Genomic DNA, 23100 nt, shown 5'->3' on the forward strand with positions numbered 1-23100 from the left:
TGCTAATTCATGTGACTAAAGCAAATGGAACGGCACGAAATCCAATGGAACTTCTCTATGGAACTAAGAACGTGCTAGCATTAGGTATCCCTCTCTCCGTCCGCCCTCCTCCAGTCGGGTCCTAGCGGCCATCAGGCTTATTCTCCCCGTCCGCCCTCTCCCAGTCGGGTCCTAGCGGCCGCTAAGTGTAACTCGTCTGGTCTCTTCCTCTTCTGTTTATCTGTTTCGCCTCCCTGGTCTGGCCTGGCCGCCACCTCATTTGAGATTACCTCCTTTTTGACGATCACTTCAAGTCGTCTGTTGGCACAGCACTCTACCCGTTGTTGGAGACAACACAGACCAAGAAGGATCTTAAGTGACGGAGGGAGACAAGGAAGACTGTGGCACAGGAGGCAACATGTCACTGGTGAAGACGGCCCTCGCTTGTGTGACGACTACTCTCGTCCTCGTCATGGTTTATGGTAAGCTTTTGAGAGATTGAGGGGGGGAAAAAGAGCCATATTTCTTCTTGAAGGAAGACAGTATTAGCATGAACGTACAGTTAGCAGGTAATTTGTGACTTCTGGTGGGATGAGCTACCCCCCACGCGGGCCAAGAGCCTTCAACTGTGGCCGGTAGTTATAAGACTTTCTAACCCGCCTCCGGCAGTGGTTAAAGGCTTCCTTGTGGAGGCGCCGGCAATTATACGTTGCGCAAACAAACTTTTTTTATGGGAATACGAAAACTATATGCAAATGGGAAAACCTTGTGCGTCGAGGTACTCATGTTTGGTTTGTTTGTGTGTGTGTTTTCACCGTTACTGTGACCCCTCCACGCCCTTCGCTCTGTGTTTCTCTCTTGCTTTCCACTGTGACTTTCTCCTTCTTCCTCCACCCTTATTCTCTCCCTCCCTCTCTCTCTCTCTCGTCTGCCACTCATCCTTCATCGTCTGCCCCGCCCACTTGCGCCTCCTACCAGGTGCCAGTGACATTGACCTTGCTGTAACGAAGCTCTCAGGAACGACTAGCTTCTCACGTTCTCCAGCGTGGATGTTATCATCATCGTTTTTGTGTCAGATTCATACAAAGTGAATCACGATGTTTCGAGATACACTGGTTTCCTCGGTCTTTCTCTGTGTACGCATAGCTTATGATGATAGTAATTTAAATCTTACACATCGGAGTTACTGGCGAATGAAGTGCCATTTATTGCGTTGTTCTTTCTTTTTTATGAAATATTCAGAACTTGAAACACTCATTTGTATAAGGGCGAGCGTGAGGGGCTCCGAGTGGACAAGCGCTCGAAACAAAGACCCGGTAAAAGTCGCTGAGGCGACGGCTAGAGTGAGTAACGGTAGCAGGGCGTCTACCGGCGAGGGATCGGTCGGGCACTGGCCCGCTTGGTGAAATTTCTCACAACCCAGACAACAAAAGGATTGCCTAGAAATGCCGTAGACGTGGGAAGCCATAAGAGGCGACCTGCCATGAGCCATACAGGACAGCTTTGTGGAATGTTATCCCGGATGAACAAAGAGTCAGGGGCGGACTGAGGAGTAGGGCAAGCAATCGGTCGTGGCCCCAAGGGCACAGGTTTACTGTCGGTCCGCCACCGTGAAGAGCATAAACGTCTCACAACTTAGTATTTTCTTCGACTACCGACGTGAAGCTTGAACTTTCCTTTATCGTAATAAATTCTTATCATCAGTACTACTGAATGCATAGCCCAGAGGAGCTGTCGTCCTCAAGAGGAATGCTGACACAACTGGTCTTAGTAGAACTGGGATCTGAGTAGTTTTTCTATCAGCTTCCACGATCGTCTGGCGTGGGAAGTAGAATCAGCCTCTGAGAATCTCATTTAAGTTTGCTTAGAGATGTGGTTGCTTGACTCGACTTGCTTTTACGTCTCGTCAAGCATAATACCGATAGATTTTTGGAGTAATGTAGCCCTTCTGCGCCGAGAAAGCATGTAAGGTTAGTCTTGCCTGAGATGCGAGTCGGGCTGACTTCGAGGTATTAGAGATCTATCTCTTAGGGAGACTGACCATGCACGTCTCACCCGTCCACCGGAAGGGTCATGAGAAATGACAGATGTGTTCTGTTTTCTGTCCGTTCTCATTCGAACCTCGGAAACTTCCATTGGCAATCTGCCGTCCGACATTCAACCTTGAATCCTTAAGTGTGGACATCTTGCCCACACCTTCACCACACTGAAAACAGGTCACAGGTTACCCCTTAGCTATCGGATCCTTTCTCTTCCGTCCCATGACCTTTCCCGTCAAGCGTCTCCTACTAATGTGGGACAGTCTCTTGACTTCGGGGTCATCAAGCTTTCTCTTGTCACCCTTCTCTTCGAAGTATCACCTGGTCTCCGTTCCCTTGCTCTGGTATGGGGGGAAAAAAACAGGTTCTTTCTGCCTGTCTGACCGAATGTCTGAATGCCTGTCTGACTGACTCATTCGACTGTTCTGAAAAGTGATTTCATCGGTCATGTTTTCTATTCTTCATCTCTCTCGCTTTCTCCCAGGTTCATCCGGGTCAAGGACCCTCGTAACCCTGGCGGAAATTCTTCGTAAATTCAAATCACATCTTTTTCAAAACGTGCAAAGTTTTCTGTTGACTAATCTCTTGTTTATCTTTCACTAATATTTGTTATATTAAAACGACCTGTGCAAGTCGTAATTCTTCTGGAATACTCATGCGTCTCAGCTTTTAGAATTCAAATTTCCAAAGGTTTTCAATGAGACAAGATCAATTTTTCAAAAAGCGTTGCTTTTCATCTTTAGCTCGAATGTGAAACGAAAGATAGGGTACCTATCCCTCACCACCTTAACGACTTGAAATATATTACTTATTCTTACACTTGGTTCCAGATACGAAATAAGTGAAATAACTCACACAGACGCGTGTTTCTACAAACACTCAAAATCACAAGAATCTCAAAGCGCACAAAAACTCCATTACATAGATACAGACACTCATATACCATAACACACACACACACACACACACACGCGCGCGCGCGCGCACACACACACACACACACACACACACACACACACACACACACACACACAGGCACACACACAAAAGGATACATATACAGGCCTAAGAAATCTGATAAACAAGATCACGTTCATGAGAGTCTACAATAAACGCTACACAAACGGATCATCAACACTACAGGAGGAGACGGTCTACAACCCCAGCCAACTGTAAAGTCGGTACTTACGTCAGTCAGTCACTACTGTGGTTGACACGGTCACGTCACGATCATCACTCGTTCCCTGGATGACTCACTCACTGCTCCTGCCCCTCAATTCCTTCCCTGAAAAGACCACATAAGACAACCCGGTGAGTCAGCGGGTATATGAAGGTTACTGAATATTCACATGTGTGGTCGACGTGATGTACAGTGAGATTTTAAGAGCTGAAAAAAGATATTCAATTTTTTTTTCTTTCTTTTTTTTTGACTGGTGTTTATAGCATGACGTTGACGGCATTAACGACCCCAGTAGTAATTAGTAAGGCATACAGTCCCAGACAACAACCCAAACCACTGAGAGAATAGTAACATGTGCCTGAAGAAAACTTACTTATTCAGACGATCACATAATCAAAGGCAATGATAAGAGGACATTGTTTTTGATCTTCATCTCGTCGATAAAATACTGTACGAGTTTACTGTACGTCTCGGATACTGTGAGCTAAATGGGGTGGAAGAAGAGAATGGCGAAGAATGAGATCGAAAAAACAAGGAAGATCACTGACTTAGCCGAGTAACAATTACGCCCACTGGAAAACCCGATCCACTACCGAATACGGTTGCTCGACCTCTCAGGCCTTGAGACAGGAACAGCAAACCCTATAGCGAGACCGCCTAGTACCGGCTTCCCTATCTTCTGACTTGGTGATGTGTGCAGTTCCTCCTTCCTCTTTGTCCATGTCGTTCCCTTGACTGACTCGGATCAGCTTTTCAATGCTTTAGGGGAAAAAAAAATATCTATGCCAACATCATCATCACAGAGTTCTCAGAGGGATTCCCTTCATGACTGCTATAAGGAGATTGTAACCTTCACAGTTTGCTGAGGGTGTTCTTTTCTTCTCATGTTTCCCCGCTCTCTTGTTATGATTACCGACTTCGGTCATCACGATCACCACTTCATCAGCCAGGATGTGAGTGTTGATATTACCGCTAACACTATCAATACAGTGGTTAGTACTACCCTGTCGATGATTAATTTTTTTTCTTAATTATTGTTTGTAATTTCAACACGATTCCCAACACGGATTAATCAGATCAATTAAGAAGGATTCTTTACTGCTGACATTAATCCCTGCTGGGTGATGCTTAGGGAAATTACTGATAGTCTTGCCACAGCTTAAACTGCTTAAGCAACACAACAAACATTGTATGAGTTTATAAACGGAGGCATCATGTGGTATGAGTGTACAAGCAGAATTGTAAGGTATATCAAAACAAGGCCTCATTCTTGCATAAGAACACTTTCAAGTCTATTCTAGATTCAAGTTAACTTGCCGTGCACGTATGTTCACGTGTTAGTATACAACCCAACCATTTCTCAGTACACGAGAAGAAACAATAAGCGATAAGTAGGTCACCCTGCCACACCCCTTCAGAGATTAGTCGGGTGATGGCTTGTATCCTCCACTGAAGGACACGCTGCTTTGAGGTGTGGTTTTTGTCCACCAACCCAGACTTGGGAAACTTTTACTGGTTTCCTTACACATGACAACAAAGGGTAATTTCTTCCACACACACACACACACACACACACACACACACACACACACACACACACACACATCCGTTAGCTTGACTGGTGAGACTTCAACCGGAGGAAGGGAGTGAGCCACATGCCGCCGTAGAGAGAAGGGATGCAGAGGTTAGTCGCCAGCGAAGCACAAGACATTGGACCCAACCAGGAACTGTGGTAGGTGCGGGGCACTGGTGGGTGGAGTGCCCATGGGGATGGTGTCTGTTTCCTCAGCACATCGCATTAACCAAGACCCTGACCCATCCGGGAGGACCATCAGCTAGCCAAGGGCCCCCGCTCCTCCCACGAGCCCGAGGCACCAATGACCCGCAACGGGGCCCCCTCACAACCCTGTCTGGCTCCTCTGAGGCGCGAGACGCCAACACACACACACACACACACACACACACACACACACACACACACACACACACACACGAGGCACAATCGTCTGCTTACACGCAACATAATCCATATATTGTCGACTTTTGTGATAATTATACATCGTTCGACGACTTATAATCTTCTTCCACCACAGTGTGGCTGACATCTTGCACAACACACGAACAATAAACCTGCATCAAATACATTATTATGATTAATGTGGACGACCCAAACTTTTATTAGAGTCAACATTCTTTTCCCCAAACCAGCCCAAATATCTAGCCTCTGAAGGCAATGATGAACGAAGACTTTACTTCACTCTAAGTAAAGAAAAAACACATTGATATACGAAAGGCCAAATGATCATGGTTGAATAAAGGGGATGATATTGAGGATGTGGGGACAAACGGTGGACTAGTCGCACCTTGTGTCAGGTGTGTGTGTGTGTGTGTGTGTGTGTGTGGGCAGGTAACAGCCAACTCCCACTGCCAAGGCAACTCGGCGCCTGAGTCTGCCCACCTATGAACAACCGTCTCGAGAAAAAGTAGACGAGGATGTATTTCTCCTGTACTTCATGACGAACGACAAGGTTCACTATGAAGGGCAGTCTAACTTGACAAAGTTGACTACGAACGACACAACAGCGCGAAACAAAAAACGTAGGAAGGTGGTGGCACACACACCTATTGTGTAACCCTCAGGTCAGACCCATACCATACCAGATAACCTTTAACTGAAAATATAAAATCATGTTCTGGCTAATCTCGGTACGGAAGAATTGTAAGTGATGTCCTTCAATAAAAACAAACAAACAAGACGTACGTATAATGTAGCAAGCATTACCAGATGGACGATATCTTGATCAATTACCCGTTGATGAATCCTGGATACTGTTCCCTGGATGTATAGATTCCAGGGGATCATACATCAAGGCCTTGATTTACGATCTTGATTAATGGGTGCAGGGTCATAACAGGACCGAATGACTTTCTGGGTTGCATAATACGACCTTAAAGTTCACTAGACCAGCACCTGCCTGCCATGTGCACCTCCGTATCTGCGGCCGCTGCAGAAGAGATCAGGAATGAAGGAGAGAGGTTCCCTTTTCGTTTCTAGCTCTGGTTACGATAACCGTAATGCTTGTGATGGCTCCGTTCCCTCCCCCGTTGCTCTCGGCCAGTCTGATTGTCTGTTTCCGCTTTTATAATGTCACTCACTCGACACCGTGGGTGTAAGTTAACAAGCAACACTGGCGGGGTCAGTTGCTCTACTCGATGGCGTGACGACCATTCGAACCACCAGCCCCACCTTCTCAGGGCCAGCCCCAGATCCGCTTCCGGGAGCATCCTTGTCTCGGTTTAGCAGCTGCTCAGACAACCCTTCTGAATGTCTGGGGTGTTAACGACGATCAAGGCGCTGTGAACAATTATTTCAATGGACAGCTTGGCAAGAGAGGCGTCGGGGAATAAAGCAAGTCTTACATCTGGTAGGATAACATACAACATCCAAAGCAAGTGTCGAGGTTAGCTGGGAGGGACTCCCTCCTACTGTTGTATGCGCTGCTTCTCTGAGGGCGTTACTTTTCAGTGTCACTTACAAATAAAGCCCTTTCACATATAGTCAAGTTTAATCTTACTATATATATATATCCAACCATTGCAGTTCAGCCTAATTCGAAATCACTATGAAATGTCACATAAAAACACATGACAACAAGCAGGAAAAGGCTGTACTTCGAAAGTCCACTGGTGTACTGACCAGCAAGGGGATGATGTGCATAATGAGAGAAAGGATGCCTGTGATTTCTTTGGTTAATGGCATTAGAAGGTACTGGAAATCTATTCTAAGCACGTAGGCTGCTCAACAGGATACACCTGATTTGCATCCCTTATGTACTCTGGTAACACTCAGTGATCCGGGAGAGTTCGGCCTTGAGTTGTCACCCAGCTACTCCCACCGAACCGAGGACCAGGCACGGCTTGGGCTATCACTCAACCTGTCACCAGTGCAGGCGGCCCTTGTCACAATGACCTTGGAGATTACCTAGACATTCGCCTTGGGCAAAGACTGGTCACTAAGACCTTGGATGATTGCCTAGCATCGCCACTTGGTCTAACACAGGCTGGATCCAAACACCAAGATTCCTGTCTTACAACTTCTCCTATCTTATCATGATGTGTAACAGGATCCTGTGCGTCAGAGTGTAAATGCGTGGACATTCATGGATATTTTTTTGGTATGTTTATTAACACCGTGTTTTTGTGTGTCGAAAAATGATGAATAAATAAGTAAAGGATTACTGGATTTAAGCAGCCATTCGTATGAAAATGCACAGCTGAAGCATTACAGACAGTACAGAACTGGGAGGTCATGATAGTAGATAATTAACTAATCATAAAAAGAGCCCAATATCAAGGTGGGCTGGATATTTCCCTGCTATGGATAAGCACAGGAGTGAGGTACATCTAGATGGTCGGGGTGGCAGATATACAGGTATGATTACGGAGTAAATGCAATGGTTTATACATCATGCACACAGGTGAATACTAATTGATAAATAAAGTGACACATTGTTCGTCATACCGCTCAGCCAAACTGACAGAAATGTGTGCTGTTTACTTGCTTCAGTATACACTTCTTCATGAATTGTTTATGACGTTCACAGTGGCACGTAAAGGTCTGTTCTTATATCTATCTGTCTGTGCGCACGCTGACTGGAACAAGTCGACTGTGATAACAAACGGTGATCTGTGATGGACGGGGCGTCGTGGGGAGGAGGTCTCTGTGTCGGTGGTTTATTGCCAAACTGCCGTATGAGGTGACGGTGTTGGTCGGAGAAGGTGGACAAGTTCAGCAAGATAAAGGCTTCTTGGCAGGTGTGTGTGTGTGTGTGTGTGTGTGTGTGTGTTACGGAGAGACTCTTTTACATTCGTGTTGTCCCGTCTATTGACCTTGTACATATTTTTACTCCGACGGGCACACACACACACACACACACACACACACACACACACACACACACACCAGCCTAAGCCAGCTACCCAACCATCGATCAGTCCGAGGGGGAAGATAAACAGCTAGGGTGTTCGTGGCCGACTGCTGCACTCAGGATTCGAACCTAAGTCGGCCCGACATCGGGCAGACCTGTGCTGACTCATGGTCAGCAACGCTAACCAAACACACCACGGTGACCTGAGTGTGTGTGCGTGTATGTGAAGGTCACAGATTTGGCTCCATTCCTCTGAAAACACAGGAGCCAAGTCAGGAGATGTGACGTGTTCTGTCTGTCTGGCTTGTCTGTACATTTGGCTGCAACTTAGACAACCCATATATATATATATATATATATATATATATATATATATATATATATATATATATATATATATATATATATATTTCCTCTTCCCTATAGAATGCTCTCCATCCTTATGTAACGATACCTTATGACCTCAAGTGTGTTTTTCTCACCAATGAGTTTTTTCTTTTTTTTTTCTGTGGCTATGTTCAACATTATCATTCGTCTGTTTCTCACCGCAAATGTTATGTAATTATTTACATACGATATCAAGTTATCATCTCTACCGCCCAGCACACTGTCCATTTTATTCTCCTAGAGATGACGGGATGGAAAGCTAACCATTATTTGATTCTAACCTGCAATGAAGACTATGGCAACGGACACGATCAATACGGTGGGAAGAGTTCGCTTCTTTCACAAACATGGTCGATAAAGACGACGCCACTGCTAAAGAAACACGTCTCTGCAATCCTCAAACCACAGCCGTGCTGGGGAGCACCGCTAAGTACTGCTGGGTCACGATTCTCTAGCATCTCTCGAGAGTCAGTTAAAAAGGACGAGATGTAAACGCATGTCATCATAGACTAACCCGCCAGGATTACTTAGAACGTTAGGTTGTCCACCGGATATCGTTCTCTCTATGTCCGCAAGGTGGCTGCCTCACAGGAGGAGAGCCTGACATGTCCACCTTTGACAGAGGTGCTTACTGTGCCACGCCTTAAACTATGTCGGTTGCTGCCTCGAGTGTGGAGAACCATTTGGTGTTATTGGACAACAAATGCACTTTCTACGCACGAATGGATTAATTGCATAGGTTTTCAGCCATTCCTTTTTTTATATGATTTTATTGGTTGGTGTAAGGATTCGTGATGTTATTGGCTGGTGTGGGGATTTGAGATTTCATTGGCTGGCGTAGGAATTCGTGATTCTATTGGCTGGTTTAGGGAACCGTGAATGTTATGTGTCGTTGCGATACAGGCACATATACAACGCAGGGTCTCAATCTTTGCTTGGTCGATGAACCCTGTAAGCGACGTGTCATCCCCGATCACCACCATCCGTTCTCTCCCCTTCCTTCCTCAAGCAAAATCTTATATAACTTCATTATCAATATTGAGACAGCCATCAGCCAGGCTCAGATTACAAGAACTCCACTCATAAATTATGAACTTTTGGGATGCCATGTCCTTTTCAATATTACAGAATTCCCCGTCACTCTAGGTTCCGGGGGAAACCCAGGTTGAAAACCACGGGTTTACAAGGATTCGAAGTGTTTACTCGCTCCCCTGTGCTTCAGATCCGTATCCCAACCACTCGAACTGTGCTTCATTTCCGGATCCGGAGATGAACCACATGAACAAAAGACTCTTAACCCCCAGCCTTGAGATCATCACCCCCGTTCAGGAACTGACCCCGAAGTCTGATATCTACCATGCCATGTACACAATACAGTGGACGCTGTGAACTATGGAGCATGACTGCATGTGGGAACTCCCGCCAAGGTCTGCAGTTTTCCCAGGCGGCTGAGCTCATCTCTGAAGGCCGGTGTCCTTCTTGCCTTTCTAACCGGAACTTAACATGCAGCTCTCATTGTTATCTTCTCCTCCACATAAACGTTGGTACCAGGAAATGTTTAATGTCTCGTTAACAATCGTCGGAAACCACTCTACTGCAGTTTGATGTTCATATTTGTATTCATCACATTGGCGAAATATGTAGACGATGGGCAATAAATCATTAGATATACATATATATATATATATATATATATATATGAACGAGATGTACCCATAAGGATCTAATGCCTTATCTGACTCCAGGTGGAGTTTTCAGAGGTACTTATGAAATCTTGGGATACACTCGTATCCCGGAAGGCACAGCAGTAAGTAAGTACTAGGGGCTTCCGGCTGCTAGAGAATCAGCGAGCAGGACACCCAACACAGCACCTACAAAACGTGTATACTAATACTAAATTCTTACAGATTATAGTATAACAGTACAGCATTCAGACCACACGTTATCCACACGTAGGGAAATATAATCATTGCATGATGGTTGCGGTCATCAACTTATCCCAATTGCATCACCTGTGTCTGGTCGGCATTAACACCCGACACATTTGGATGGTAGTTTATATCAAGAAAATATATCTCACGTGTTGGACGTGATCACCGCAACGTTGATTCCGTGGCGTAGCGGTTTAGCGTTCCTGACCGTCACGCATTCACGGGCCGCCCAGGGTCGAGCACACAGTGTCGAATCCTGGTTGCGGCAGTCAGTCCACAGTCAACCCAGCTGTTCATCCATCCCTTGGGGTTGATCGATAAAATGGGTACCTGGCCCAGGTTAGGGTGTACATATATATATATATATATATATATATATATATATATATATATATATATATATATATATATATATATATATATAGCGTGAATGAGATAGCCTTGATTAGACCTTCAGTTGCCCGTGCCGTCTCAGCTAATAGAAAACAGATATCTCATATATACTGATGTATCTTACATATCTAAGCAAAAATCCTAGAAAACAAATCGGTCCAGTTTGTATACACTATCCACAGATCCTCTGTTTGTGAATAAACGTATTGTGCTTTACACTTATAGAAAATGTGTAACAATATCAAAGATGTCCAAGTAATGAAATACAAAAATATGATGATTTTCATTAAGCTATTACGAGATCTTTAAAACAGATTCTACGCAAAATGGTGTCATATACATAATTTTCACTACTTTCATGGATATGTATGTTTTTCTCCTCTTTTTCTTCTTTTCTGCACAATATCTAATTCTTTCACGTCCTGTCCACAGGCCAGCAGAAGGAGTTGATTGGGGACGACTGTCTGGGATGCCTGTGTGAGGGCACTACGAAGTGCAACTCCAGTATTGGCTGTCAGGCCCCCTTCCCTGGGGCCTACTTCTGCGGGGCGTTCCTCATCACGCGGGCGTACTGGATCGACGCTGGAAAGCCCGTCATTACAAACGATAATCCGGATGAGCTTGGCGGTCAGTAGAGAACGTTTGATTTAGTTCTTTTTGCGAATCCTGAACGCCTAATCAGGTGTCCTTTAACGTCGGTCTAACTTTAGAGTTACCATTGAGAAATGTATGTATACGTATAGATCTATGGATGACACACCTGACCCGCTTTAAGGTTAATAACTTTTCATTTCCTCACTTCCTCCTGCTAACGTGTCGCCATACATCAGTATCCTAGGCCAGAGTTGATGTCAGTCACAGTCTCGAAGATTTCCCCTGTCGTGACATCATTGTATATTCACTGTATCATCATTTATTCAACCTCACGACCCTCTCTATGAGGCTCCTGAGGTTGCACTCCGCGCAGGAGCAGGGAAATGATGTGACTCCTTACGAGTGAGAAGGTCCTCGACCACATTGTACTTCCTTCCGTCCATTGGCTATCATGAAGCCTTACTTAAAGTAGCTTCTTGCTTGAGTTCTAATCGCTTGCAGGTGGAGTCCGGTAACACTTCACACTGTATAAACAAATAATGGTGTAGTGGTTAGCGTTGTCGGCTATGAATCACGCACGGGCACGCCTGGCTGAGCACCAACCCCGTCCCAGCATATAGGTCAGGACACGTGACCTAACCCTATACTGTCGTCATGTTTATATTTTTCTCGCCAAAACTTCGATGGAACTAATTTTCTGTCACTTTCCCAAAGAGGGTCCTACGTTATGTGCCGAAATATGGAGCTCCCAGAATTATTCGTTAATTTTTCCAGTGTGAGTTTTATCTTCGTGTGTATATATATATATATATATATATATATATATATATATATATATATATATATATATATATATATATATTTTTTTTTTTTTTTTTTTCCAAAAGAAGGAACAGAGAATTGGGCCAGGTGAGGGTATTCCCTCAAAGGCCCAGTCCTCTGTTCTTAACGCTACCTCGCTAATGCGGGAAATGGCGAATAGTTTGAAAGAAAAATATATATATATATATATATATATATATATATATATATATATATATATATATATATATATATATATATATATATATATATATCCCGATGAAGAGTCACCTTTGGTGACGGATTATCACTTGAAGATTAGTCTCGTCAAGGAACTAGTCACTCCAAAAGAGTCCACATTTCCCTGCTACTGGAAGTAACGCAGACCTTAGGTTGTAGGAGCCTTTAGAAACGACCTGGGTAATACCAAGACTCTCTATGGGGCTTCCAACAGCGCTTAGGGAGTGGACCGTGTCCACCCGAGCGTGACGACACGTCATGGAGTGTGGCGATGGAGTACGTGTGTCAAGTGTGGGGCGAACCCATTGCAACTGGGGAGTGATCATTCAGTGCCTTCAATGCAGTAGTCTTATGCTGGGCATAGAATCATATGACCTACATTCAGAAAATCAGAGAAAACTTTATCTTTTTTGTTCATCATTTACTGTGTTATGTATAAGATATTTTCACTGATAATACTAACTTCTGTACTAACACAAGTTGAAAATCAGGAAAAAGCTTTGGTTAACAAAAGACTCTTCTTTCATCTTCCAGCTTTTGAGAGGTGTGTGAACGACCTGTACTGCGCTGCTGAGACGGTCCGCAGATACCTGACCAAGTTTCAAACGGTAAGGGGACAGGATAGGCTGTTATCATGGCTGCAGATCCACCATAGTATATTTCCGGGCAGCTAACCCACACAGAGTAAAGCTCTTACGAAGATAGTCTTGTTATATCTACTCATGTATCGGGTAGGCTTTCCGTGAAAGATCGATAAAGCTGTAAATACATGATGATGGGTCTTTAACTTCGCTACTTATTGTCAAATACAGTTTACGTATCCGTCAAAAATTCTTCTGGTAAATACATGACGATGGGTCTTTAACTTCGCTACTTATTGTCAAAATACAGTTTACGTATCCGTCAAAAATTCTTCTGGTAAATACATGACGATGGGTCTTTAACTTCGCTACTTATTGTCAAATACAGTTTACGTATCCGTCAAAAATTCTTCTGGTACTTGATTACAGCAAGGTTCAGCGGTTTGTTAAATGCTTACAGTCACGGAATCTACTTACATTCACGGAATCCTATGTGCGCATTTACTTAATTTTCTTATTTACTGTTGTGGTAATGGTCTAAGAGAGAGCTATTTAACTCAAGCGACTTGAAGGAAATCTGTAACTTGTAAACATCTGCTTGACGCGTAAGGCATATACCGATGCTCGAATTAGAAGCATGTTTGGTGTATATGGTTAAGATCCGCAGCTGCTTACGATCTAGAAGCATGACGTCCATTAGAGCCAACCAAAATACTTAGATTTATCTTTGGTGGCGCACGTTTAGCGTGCGAGGTATGGACTCTGATCTATGAAACATCTAGTAACTGATACCAGTTACATGCATTAAGATGGGGATGCTGTTCACCTTCTAGAGGCCAACTACTAATTCATCTACGAATCAAGATATGTAAATCCCCGATTCTCTTCCTGCTCCACAAGTTTCCACTCTCTCGAATAAAAGCAAGTCATCTAATGCCGCTATTAAGAATACTGACTTGCATGTAAAGGGATCTGATATATGATAATGCAAAAATCCATGTCCATTGAACTCTTTAACATCTATACATGGTTGTGCTCATCTTCAAGTTAGAACATCTCGGTTTATATTTGTAGACTTTAGTTATATATATATATGAATTTCGACAACAGCGAGCAGCACTATATGCTTTTTACTTGCGATACCTGCCAAAGAATGATTGACATCAACATGAATCAAAACCTTGTGGTCCACACATGTAAGCATCCCGTAAATAAAACAGGTAATGATGCAGAACTAAGGGAAGAAAGATCACTTTCTTCAATACTTTTCCATAAATATTCTTTTCCATTCACCACCAGAGTTCTTATAGATCATGAATGACCATACTCCTGGTTATTGAGATTCTGGGTAAATCGTTTAATGAAACCTTTCTGACATTAGCTACAACAATGTTCGGATAAGCAAGACACATCCCCCGCAGGCGAGAAATGTTAAGGAGTCTCTGGTCTCCCTCCATTCCTCCAAGGCTGACTCTGATTAACGTTCGCAAACCACTTATCATTACTCCTGTGCTCCAATGCTTAAAATACGGAACCGCATTTTGGCGTATAATGTTCAAAGTGGATTGATTGGTCACTGAATTAATGTCGCACACCATATCTGTGAAACTTATTTACCATATTTGTGAAACTATATAACCTTGCGGAGTATTATCATCATAAATACGTATAATGCTTATTACTTAACTCGTTACAACCACGGAGGCTGCTGTGCATCCGATAACGGCTACATTTATGGCAATTTCTTGGCACTCACACATTAACTGCAACAGAATGCTAAACATGGCACAACGTGTCTTAGTAATTACAGACGACACTTCCTCACCATATCGTCATGCTATTCTTGTTCAGATCTTTCAGAAGTGATTTAATCCTCTTTAAACTTCCACGCCGTTTCCTACCTTAGCGAGGTAGCGTCAGGAGCCTTTGAGGACAAATCCTTGTATGGTTTCTACCTCCGTTCTTTCCTTTCTAGCCCCCTACACCCGCTCCTCTTTGTCGCCATCTTAGAAGGCAGGAAATACATGGGTAGTGTTCTTTCCCTCCTATCCCCATGGAAAAGTGCTTTAAGTATCTAGTTACTTATAATATGCAATGTTGAGAATATTTTCATGTGCCTATAATACCACCCTTGTTCTCCCCAGGAAAAGGTGCCTGGCGTCGTCAAGGACTGTAACGGAGATGGGGTGATCGACTGCCATGACTTCGCCTACATGCACAGGATGGGTGCCTATGGCTGCAATGACCCTACCGTTCGCAACACTGATTTCTACAAGAGGTTTAAAACCTGTTGGAAGGTGGTCACGGAAGCATCCTAGGCGACCACGAAACCATCTAGCTTAGTCACAAACGCATCAAATGGTGGTCAAAAACCCCTCCCTTAGAGTGGCAACGGACGCTCTCTGGGTGATCGAGAACATTCCCTTGGTAGTAACGGACGCATCACAGATGGTGGACGTGTGTAACTTAGATTTAGGGATTTCCCCCTCAATCCTAGAGATTACCCCAGTGTGACAGTCAATCGATGTAATTTCAAATATCTCTGTGTGAAAATAACTGTAAGGTACAGTGACCTGGAAGAATACCAGTGTATTTTGTGAACTAATGTCACCATCGGCGAGGAACATCTCTAATGGTTAAACGCAACTTTGTGTGTGTGGAACTAGAGCTGGATGTAATTCACTAGACCATAGGAGCTCGCGGGCACATATCTAGTTTGTTTGTCATCTGAGCTGATAACACTATATGGTGGGAGGAACAAGAGAACATAGAGTGACGTGAGCAGTTAGATAGATGACCACAAATGAAACGGTCGAATTGTTCTTGCAGATAAGGTCTTGTGGTATGGTTTGTATAACTGATGAAGATCAGGCATGTAAACACGCCCTCAAAGATGTTAATGAAGGCAATATTTCGTTGTGTTGGTGAGAACTGCAGTGTTGTCGTACAGCAGCTGTCCATCATCATGTAAGAATTATGACACCCTACTAGCAAGTGTCTATTGTGAAGGTCCGTGTAGGATCCTATACGCCATATAGTTAATGAAAACACAGCAGCTGTGTTGAACATGAACATGCAACACTTACGGGCAAATAGTTATGTCTTGTGACCTCCTGAATCTCACCTGCTCCCCCTACTACCCTCTCTCAGCATCCTTGACACACTCTCTACCCTGTTTTCACCCATCCTTCTCTGACCACTGATATTGCTGTCTTCAAACGTCTGTAATTGTCTATAATCGGATATAAAAAATCATTATTCCTTAACCTAACAATATAGGTGCGAACCACCATTTGCACTTGACAACATTCAACAATTCACGTCACTATGTTCCACGCGCCCTTCCTCCTCCCACCATACAGTGTTACCAGCTCAGTTCACATACACATACTAGGTACTCGGGGCTCGCGAACCCCCATGGCCGAGTGGTGTACCTGTGACAGGGGCTTAGTGTATACCTGTAATTATAATGTATTATGCACTATTGTAAACCAATGTCATTTCCAATTTCCAGTTTGTTGAGATAATTCTATCTCATGTTACTTCCAACGTATGAAAAATGAATTGTGGCTGCCCCTGTATCTATGATTAAGTGCGTCTATCGAGAAAGTTATTGGAGAGGTTGATGGTTTTATTACGTAAAAGTATGATCATCCAAGGGTGGAAAAAGTAATATCTTACGCATATTTACATCTCATGTACATTTGCGATTTCCTGGCTTTATGATATCCAGGAGTCTAAAACCAATTACTCCATCAACATACGGCACACACCCGAGGGAACCTGAGGTTATTTTTTTTATGATCTTCTTTCACACAGGAACAAACCTCTTAAGGAGTCTAAGTTATACCTCCGCTTGACTCGCTCATTTATTTATTCACAGTTTTAGGTTAATTTTTATAAGAGAAGCTTTAAAATGCTATCACATGGCAGCATTAGGTGAAGGTATCAGCAAGAATTGCACCATGAAATAATTGTGGTGGAATTGGTCAACATCAGCTAAAGTTCGGATGCTACACAGTACAATGCTTTGGATAAAGCAGCTTGGAATGTTATGAATTGCCTTGCTCACTTGCTGGAAACAATATTTGGTATCTAATTCTAGAAATAGAGTTTATATCAATAAACTTTATGGATACAATGTACAAGTCAAACTGAGTTTTGCAGAGCTATGTTCTCGGAGTGGTGTATATATATATATATATATATATATATATATATATATATATATATATATATATACGAACAAAGTGCATATGAACGTGCACCTTCATAGAACATACAAACCTCCAACAGCCAGGATCGAACCCGGGACCCTTGTACAACAGGCGGGAGCGCTAGCGCTAGACCATGATCCTGGCTGTTGGAGGTTTGTATGATATATATATATATATATATATATATATATATATATATAAAGACAAGTTTCGATGGATGTTAAGTCATAGATTGAAATACGTTTTTTCCTAACCTTGTATAACTTGGACGCACCAACTTGCTTCCACTTTTTATGTCAAGTGTATTTGTAGGTTAATCATCGTTTTATTATAAAGGAATCATCCCCATTACTGTCTATATATTTCACACAATAAAATATGTTTAACAATCAAGTAATATTAATACAAAACCTCATACCATCATCATATAGTCTCAGGATCACTTTTATAGGGCGCCTGGAGCTTTAGGCTGCGCTCCATGCAGGAGCAGGGGAAAAATGGACTCCTTTGGAGTGAGGCTGTTCTCGGAGACGCTATACTCATTGTCTACCGACAATGATACAGACTAGCCAAAGAGACTTCTGAATTGGAGTGTAACCGCTTGCTGGAGGAGAATATTTACACACACACACACACAAATCTGATATGTGTGTGTGTGTGTGTGTGTGTGTGTGTGTGTGTGTGTGTGTGTGTGTGTGTGTATGTATGTATGTATGTATGTATGTATGTGTGTGTGTGTGTGTGTGTGTGTGTGTGTGTGTGTGTGTGTGTGTGTGTGTGTGTGTGTGTGTGTGTGTGTAAGTCTGTCTAATTAAGAGCTGTACATATGAAAGATATGTGAAGAGCTTAAGAACCATCGTGTGGACGTCAGCCACTCAAAATCAACAAACATTTGACGTCTATGTTTCTGGTCTGATATAACTTGACGCTCCTCAAGTCGCTGGTCATCGGATCCAACACTACAAACATCTCCCGTCCTGAGGCACGGCGCTTCAGCGATCAACTTAACAACATGTCTGAACACCTCGACGCCTTAAACCCCTTCGCAGGTGGGGTGCATTGCCCAGGAACCTTTCTGAACCTATTCCGATAACGTGAGTAAGCTGTGAATATCCCACGGGCGTAGTTGATATCCGTAATTGACTTCTTATCTGTAATTTGAAATAAGTAATGACGGAATGGGATCTGCATACCTTTCGTTAAGTAGAATTACAGTGAAGCAAATTTGATTACGTTCGTCTGTCACTTGGAAGCAACTTGCAATAATTACAGTGTGAATATGTATTTGATTTGTACAATAAGGCTTCGCTGAGCCGATGGTATGTTGTTGCACGAGAAAACTGCATCATAGCCGTTAAAGGTGAGTACCGTAGACAACCTATGATATAAATGTAATTATGTATACGATACCAGTTTCACATGTATTAAGAGACGGTTTTATAATTGTTACAGTATAAGTACTTTTATGTAGTAAGATATAGATATCAAGATTTAACGCACATATTTTCAAAAGAGAAAGTTTTAATATGTTTCGCGTTATATCCATTACCTCACGTGTATTCAGTTTGTTTCGTTTATGTTCTACTCTCTTTTAATATCATTTTTTCGCATCTTTCTTCATTCTTCTGTGGTTTACTGTCTTGAGGTCACATCAAGATCAACAGTTCCTCTCCTACCACAGAAGTGGCCATAATCAAACATAAGTAACTCCATTAATGGTCTTGTTGTTCCCCTTCTCTTCCTTTGTTACCTGGGTGTGGGCAGTCGAGGTATATCGAGGATACTCTTCTTTACACCTCAGGACCCTTCATAGATCCTCCACAATTCCCGCAGGACTGCCGATGGACTCTATATGTATTGCATGTATCTCTCTATGCTTCCTCAGGAAGGGAAATCACACTGATGATGCAGACTCTAACTTGGGTCTGAGATGTGCGTTGAATATCATCACAAACAATTCCTCGTCCATGTACTTGCAGACGATTTCGACGTGCATGCATGGATGTACGTGTCAGCGTTCACAATTCATCACAGTTATTTACTTAATGCTCTTCGGAGTTTCGGAGCGTGTGAGGAAATACTTGATCTCTCGTAGAACAGCATTGTAAATTACATGGACGATGTCGTTGGGTGTCGTCCATTCTCCACCGCTAAGCTTGCACAGCTTGACATTTACGCAGTAACTTCGGCGGTTAATCGGTTCATAAATCAGCTACTTCTCCAGTTACCTTGTTTCACAAGTCGTGTGTTTCTCAAGATATTCACCGCCGGTATTGGGGGCAAGATGGTCATCACGTACTTCGGGTAAAGTATTAGTCACTTGGACCACGATGCTGAGGTCCCTTCCTGGTCCTCTCTCTCTCTCTCTCTCTCTCTCTCTCTCTCTCTCTCTCTCTCTCTCTCTCTCCTCCGACTGGGTTGCTGGATCCCGGATGCGCTCCTGGGGCTGCCTGGGTGATCCGTTTTGATGCCATCCCTCCTGCTTTCATGCATGCTTAGCCATGCATGGACGACCGGGGAGCCTAGGTTTAGAGGTGTGTAAGTGTCTGTCAGGAATATTCAAGGGCTAAGTTGCTGCTCGTTACATTTGCAAAGTTACTTTTGGAAGTATACGTTTACTCTGATGTATACATATGTATGTGTGTTTGTATGCATGTATGTATGTTAATACATAATTAAACAACCCCAGAATCTCATTTATGGGGCGCTTGAAGCTTCAATCAGGAGCTGAGAAATAATGAACTCCTTTGGAACAAGAAGTACCTTGACGAGATTGTATTCCTTTGTTGACGTAATCACATGCAGTTGGAGTCCGGTAATGCATTACGGCGAATGTATGAACCTAAAACGATACTTCTTGTAGACTTGAGTTTTATAGTTCCATTGCAGTCCACTTAATACTAATGGAGAAGGGCTTCTGATAGGCCGGAACTAAGTCTGAACAAAAAGAAAACTTATTTTTGAACACATATACACACACGTAAGGGCCTCTGTGGTGCAGCGGTTTGCTTTATTGACCATTAGTCGGCACGGGCTAGCCTGGGGTCGGACCCCTCATAGCTTCGAATCCTGAGCGTGGAAGTCGGCCTACACTCAACCCAGGTGTTTATCCTCCTTTCGGGGCTGGTCGATAAATGAGTACCTGGCTTAGGCTGGTGTGTGTGTGTGTGTATACACACATAAGTGTAAAGACATGGTACATATGCAAGGTTAAGAGATGGGGCAACACGACTGTAAACTCTTTCCTCATATCACACAGATGGTAATCACATAAGCGCTCTATAAATATTCTGGATCGGAGGAACTTTCTCAAGTTCGTCGTGATTGTATTCGTCAATGTAAATGTGCCTGGAAAAAAAAAAAGTGGTTCTTCGCACTTGAAGGATCTTCCTACTTCCATCTTGGTGAACGCGACCACCTTGCTGATATTGCTTTTCGAATATAATATACAATTATCGGAATCCCGTTCATGCATCACGGAAACAATCTCGCTTCATGGCAGATCTTGGCATGCAATGTCTCTGATCAATTTCCTTGAATTTCCTCCTTTTTTCCCCCCTTCATTCTTCTCATGAATTCCCTTTTCCTTATAGATGTCTGGGAAAGAAATTCAACCGAGTTCGTAAAATATCTTCTCTACCCACACGTTCTTCATCCATGGAAATATTCTCATATCCGTTTTAAACCAGTTCCTTTAAATTTGAGGTCTTCCGTTTGAGCTCCATGCAGGGGGCTTGACAGAAAGCGTCGACAAAAACTGGTGCAGCAACATACTGGGCCGAACCCCGTCTGCACAGGTGGGAGGAGATGGAGAGGAGAGGTGTGGATGAGGCCGACTGTGACCTTGTTGGAACGTGCTGGGAGTCGACAGGCTAAGTATAGACCCATATCATCTGATTATACCTCTCACTCGCTGGTATATCTGTGGGATACTATGAATGTATATACCTGTCCTCTTGTGCTCATCCGCTAGAAATCGTCAAAACAGACCCATGTGCAACGCTGTTCAATATTTTCTTTCTCACACACACCCACACACACATTCAAAACGAAGACTCACACACACACACACACACACACACACACACACATCATGAATTAGCACGAGTCCGCCCGGGGTCTGGACCACATGGGTTCGTACTCTGGGCGCGGCAGCCGGACTGAAAACCCAACCCAACCGTTCATCCTTCTTCGGGGCTAGTCGGTAAATGGGTACCTGGCTTAGGGTCGAGTGTGTGTGTGTGTGTGTGTGTGTGTGTGTGTGTGTGTGTGTGTGTATACCTACATAGGAGTAAAGATATAACACAAGAATACAAGGCTAAGAGACGGGGCAACACGAGTGCAAAACTGTCTTCCCGTAACTCTCTCTCTCTCTCTCTCTCTCTCTCTCTCTCTCTCTCTCTCTCTCTCTCTCTCTCTCACACACACACACACCCAACCACCCATACTCACCCCCCCCCCACACACACACAAACCACCAGTTCAATCGCTCATACTTGAAGGCTTCCCTCCTGGCACACACTCGCTAGATCATCCGTCTCTCTACTATCTGACTCAACGAGAAAGAAATTCTCCGTAAGAACGACATTGATAAAGCTGAACACAGACGACTCACGAACACAATATACTTTCCATAAAGACGCTAACCTATCACGAGAACTTGTAGCCTAATTACACACACACCACGCCACACGAATTCTCAGCACGTAAGTGTAGGTTCCGTCCTGAGTACATTCATCACTTGTCGTAATCCAGATACAAGTCTACTTGGGGCGGATATGTGTTTCCCCATACCTTGCCAAACACGTCTTGTTTCAGGATGCGACTGCGCCCCCAACACGCGAGGGAACTGTTAACCCTCCTAGCTTGAAAGACTGCTTCCTTCAGGCGCCTTAATTTTCCTGTCACCTCTACGAGGCAAGACGGACATAGCCGAGGTGGGTTGGTGAATATCTCCCTATTCTACTGAGTAAAGCTCTGACGAACAGGGTGTTTAAGATATTCGGAATATCTGAATGTTGATAACTATTTGAATCGACAACGTCATACTATCATATAGCTGACCAGTCTTTGTTTGGAGCTATTCCTTCAATTCGATCACGTAAAAGTTGGTGGTATAGGCTGTTCCTAATTCTCTTGTACCCTATTTATGAATCCGTCTGATGAAATCCCTGTCAACCCCGGGGAAGCTCTTTTTTATGCACGGATATATAGACTTGAAGGCGTTGAGTTCATCGCCACGACTACTCACCCGGAATTTGTGGGGAGAATTACGTCATCACCACGTCATCACCTCCAGAGCGTATTCGACGAACCAAGTTTTTTTTTGTTTTCAGCGTCTGCCCTTTACCGACTCACCTGCTTTGTCTAGAACAGCGATGATGTTTATAGATAACTACATAGCTTACAAGCAAGTATATAGTACTACACTACGCTGGTCGTTCTGTTTACATTTTTCTTTTGTACGTTAACGTACTACCACCAGATTCAGGGGTTAATTGAGGCGATCCCCCCTCAAAGTCTGATCATAGTAATCACCCAGTTTTACCATCCAGACTAAATCGAATCTACTTTAGAAAGTGTGAAATAGTTGGCCACAAACCTGAGAGTGCTACGGGGAAGGGGAGGAGGAGTGGTGTCTGGAACGCCGAACACGATATGCAGAACCAGTTTCCTCTTTGGATCTGAAAAAAAGAAAATAAAAAAAAATTGCTTCGTCATAAGTTTTCTCGACTGCTGCATCTTCCCACCTCTTTTTTTTCTTTTTTTTTTGCATACGTGCCTGGCACTTCCAGTTGTGCATCATTATGTAAACCATCAAACCATTTAT

General features: G+C 43.5%; 2 protein-coding genes across 2 annotated transcripts in view; one reads left to right on the forward strand and one right to left on the reverse strand.

Moving 5' to 3' along the window:
• Positions 1-22890, reverse strand: part of LOC139760550 (BRCA1-associated protein-like) — a 158272-nt gene extending 135382 nt beyond the window's left edge. The window contains exons 1-2 of the mRNA XM_071683882.1: positions 22873-22890; positions 3208-3303 (exon numbers count right to left, since the gene is read on the reverse strand). The gene's annotated coding sequence lies outside the window, so the exon portion shown is untranslated. The remainder of the gene's footprint in view (positions 1-3207; positions 3304-22872) is intronic.
• Positions 114-17291, forward strand: LOC139760552 (lysozyme-like). The gene is made up of 4 exons (XM_071683884.1): positions 114-461; positions 11270-11464; positions 13007-13080; positions 15198-17291. Exons 1-4 carry the CDS (start codon positions 398-400, stop codon positions 15369-15371), a joined length of 507 nt encoding a protein of 168 aa, XP_071539985.1. The 5' UTR covers positions 114-397; the 3' UTR covers positions 15372-17291.
• Positions 22891-23100: the final 210 nt, after the last annotated feature.

Source organism: Panulirus ornatus, chromosome 37 (assembly GCF_036320965.1).
Source record: "Panulirus ornatus isolate Po-2019 chromosome 37, ASM3632096v1, whole genome shotgun sequence".
Taxonomy (NCBI): domain Eukaryota; kingdom Metazoa; phylum Arthropoda; class Malacostraca; order Decapoda; family Palinuridae; genus Panulirus; species Panulirus ornatus.

Coding starts and splice junctions, on each gene's coding strand:
- LOC139760552 (XM_071683884.1), top strand. CDS start 398: ATGTCACTGGTGAAGACGGCCCTCGCTTGTGTGACGACTACTCTCGTC. Junction 11,465..13,006: donor TAATCCGGATGAGCTTGGCG/GTCAGTAGAGAA, acceptor TTCATCTTCCAG/CTTTTGAGAGGTGTGTGAAC. Junction 13,081..15,197: donor ACCTGACCAAGTTTCAAACG/GTAAGGGGACAG, acceptor TGTTCTCCCCAG/GAAAAGGTGCCTGGCGTCGT.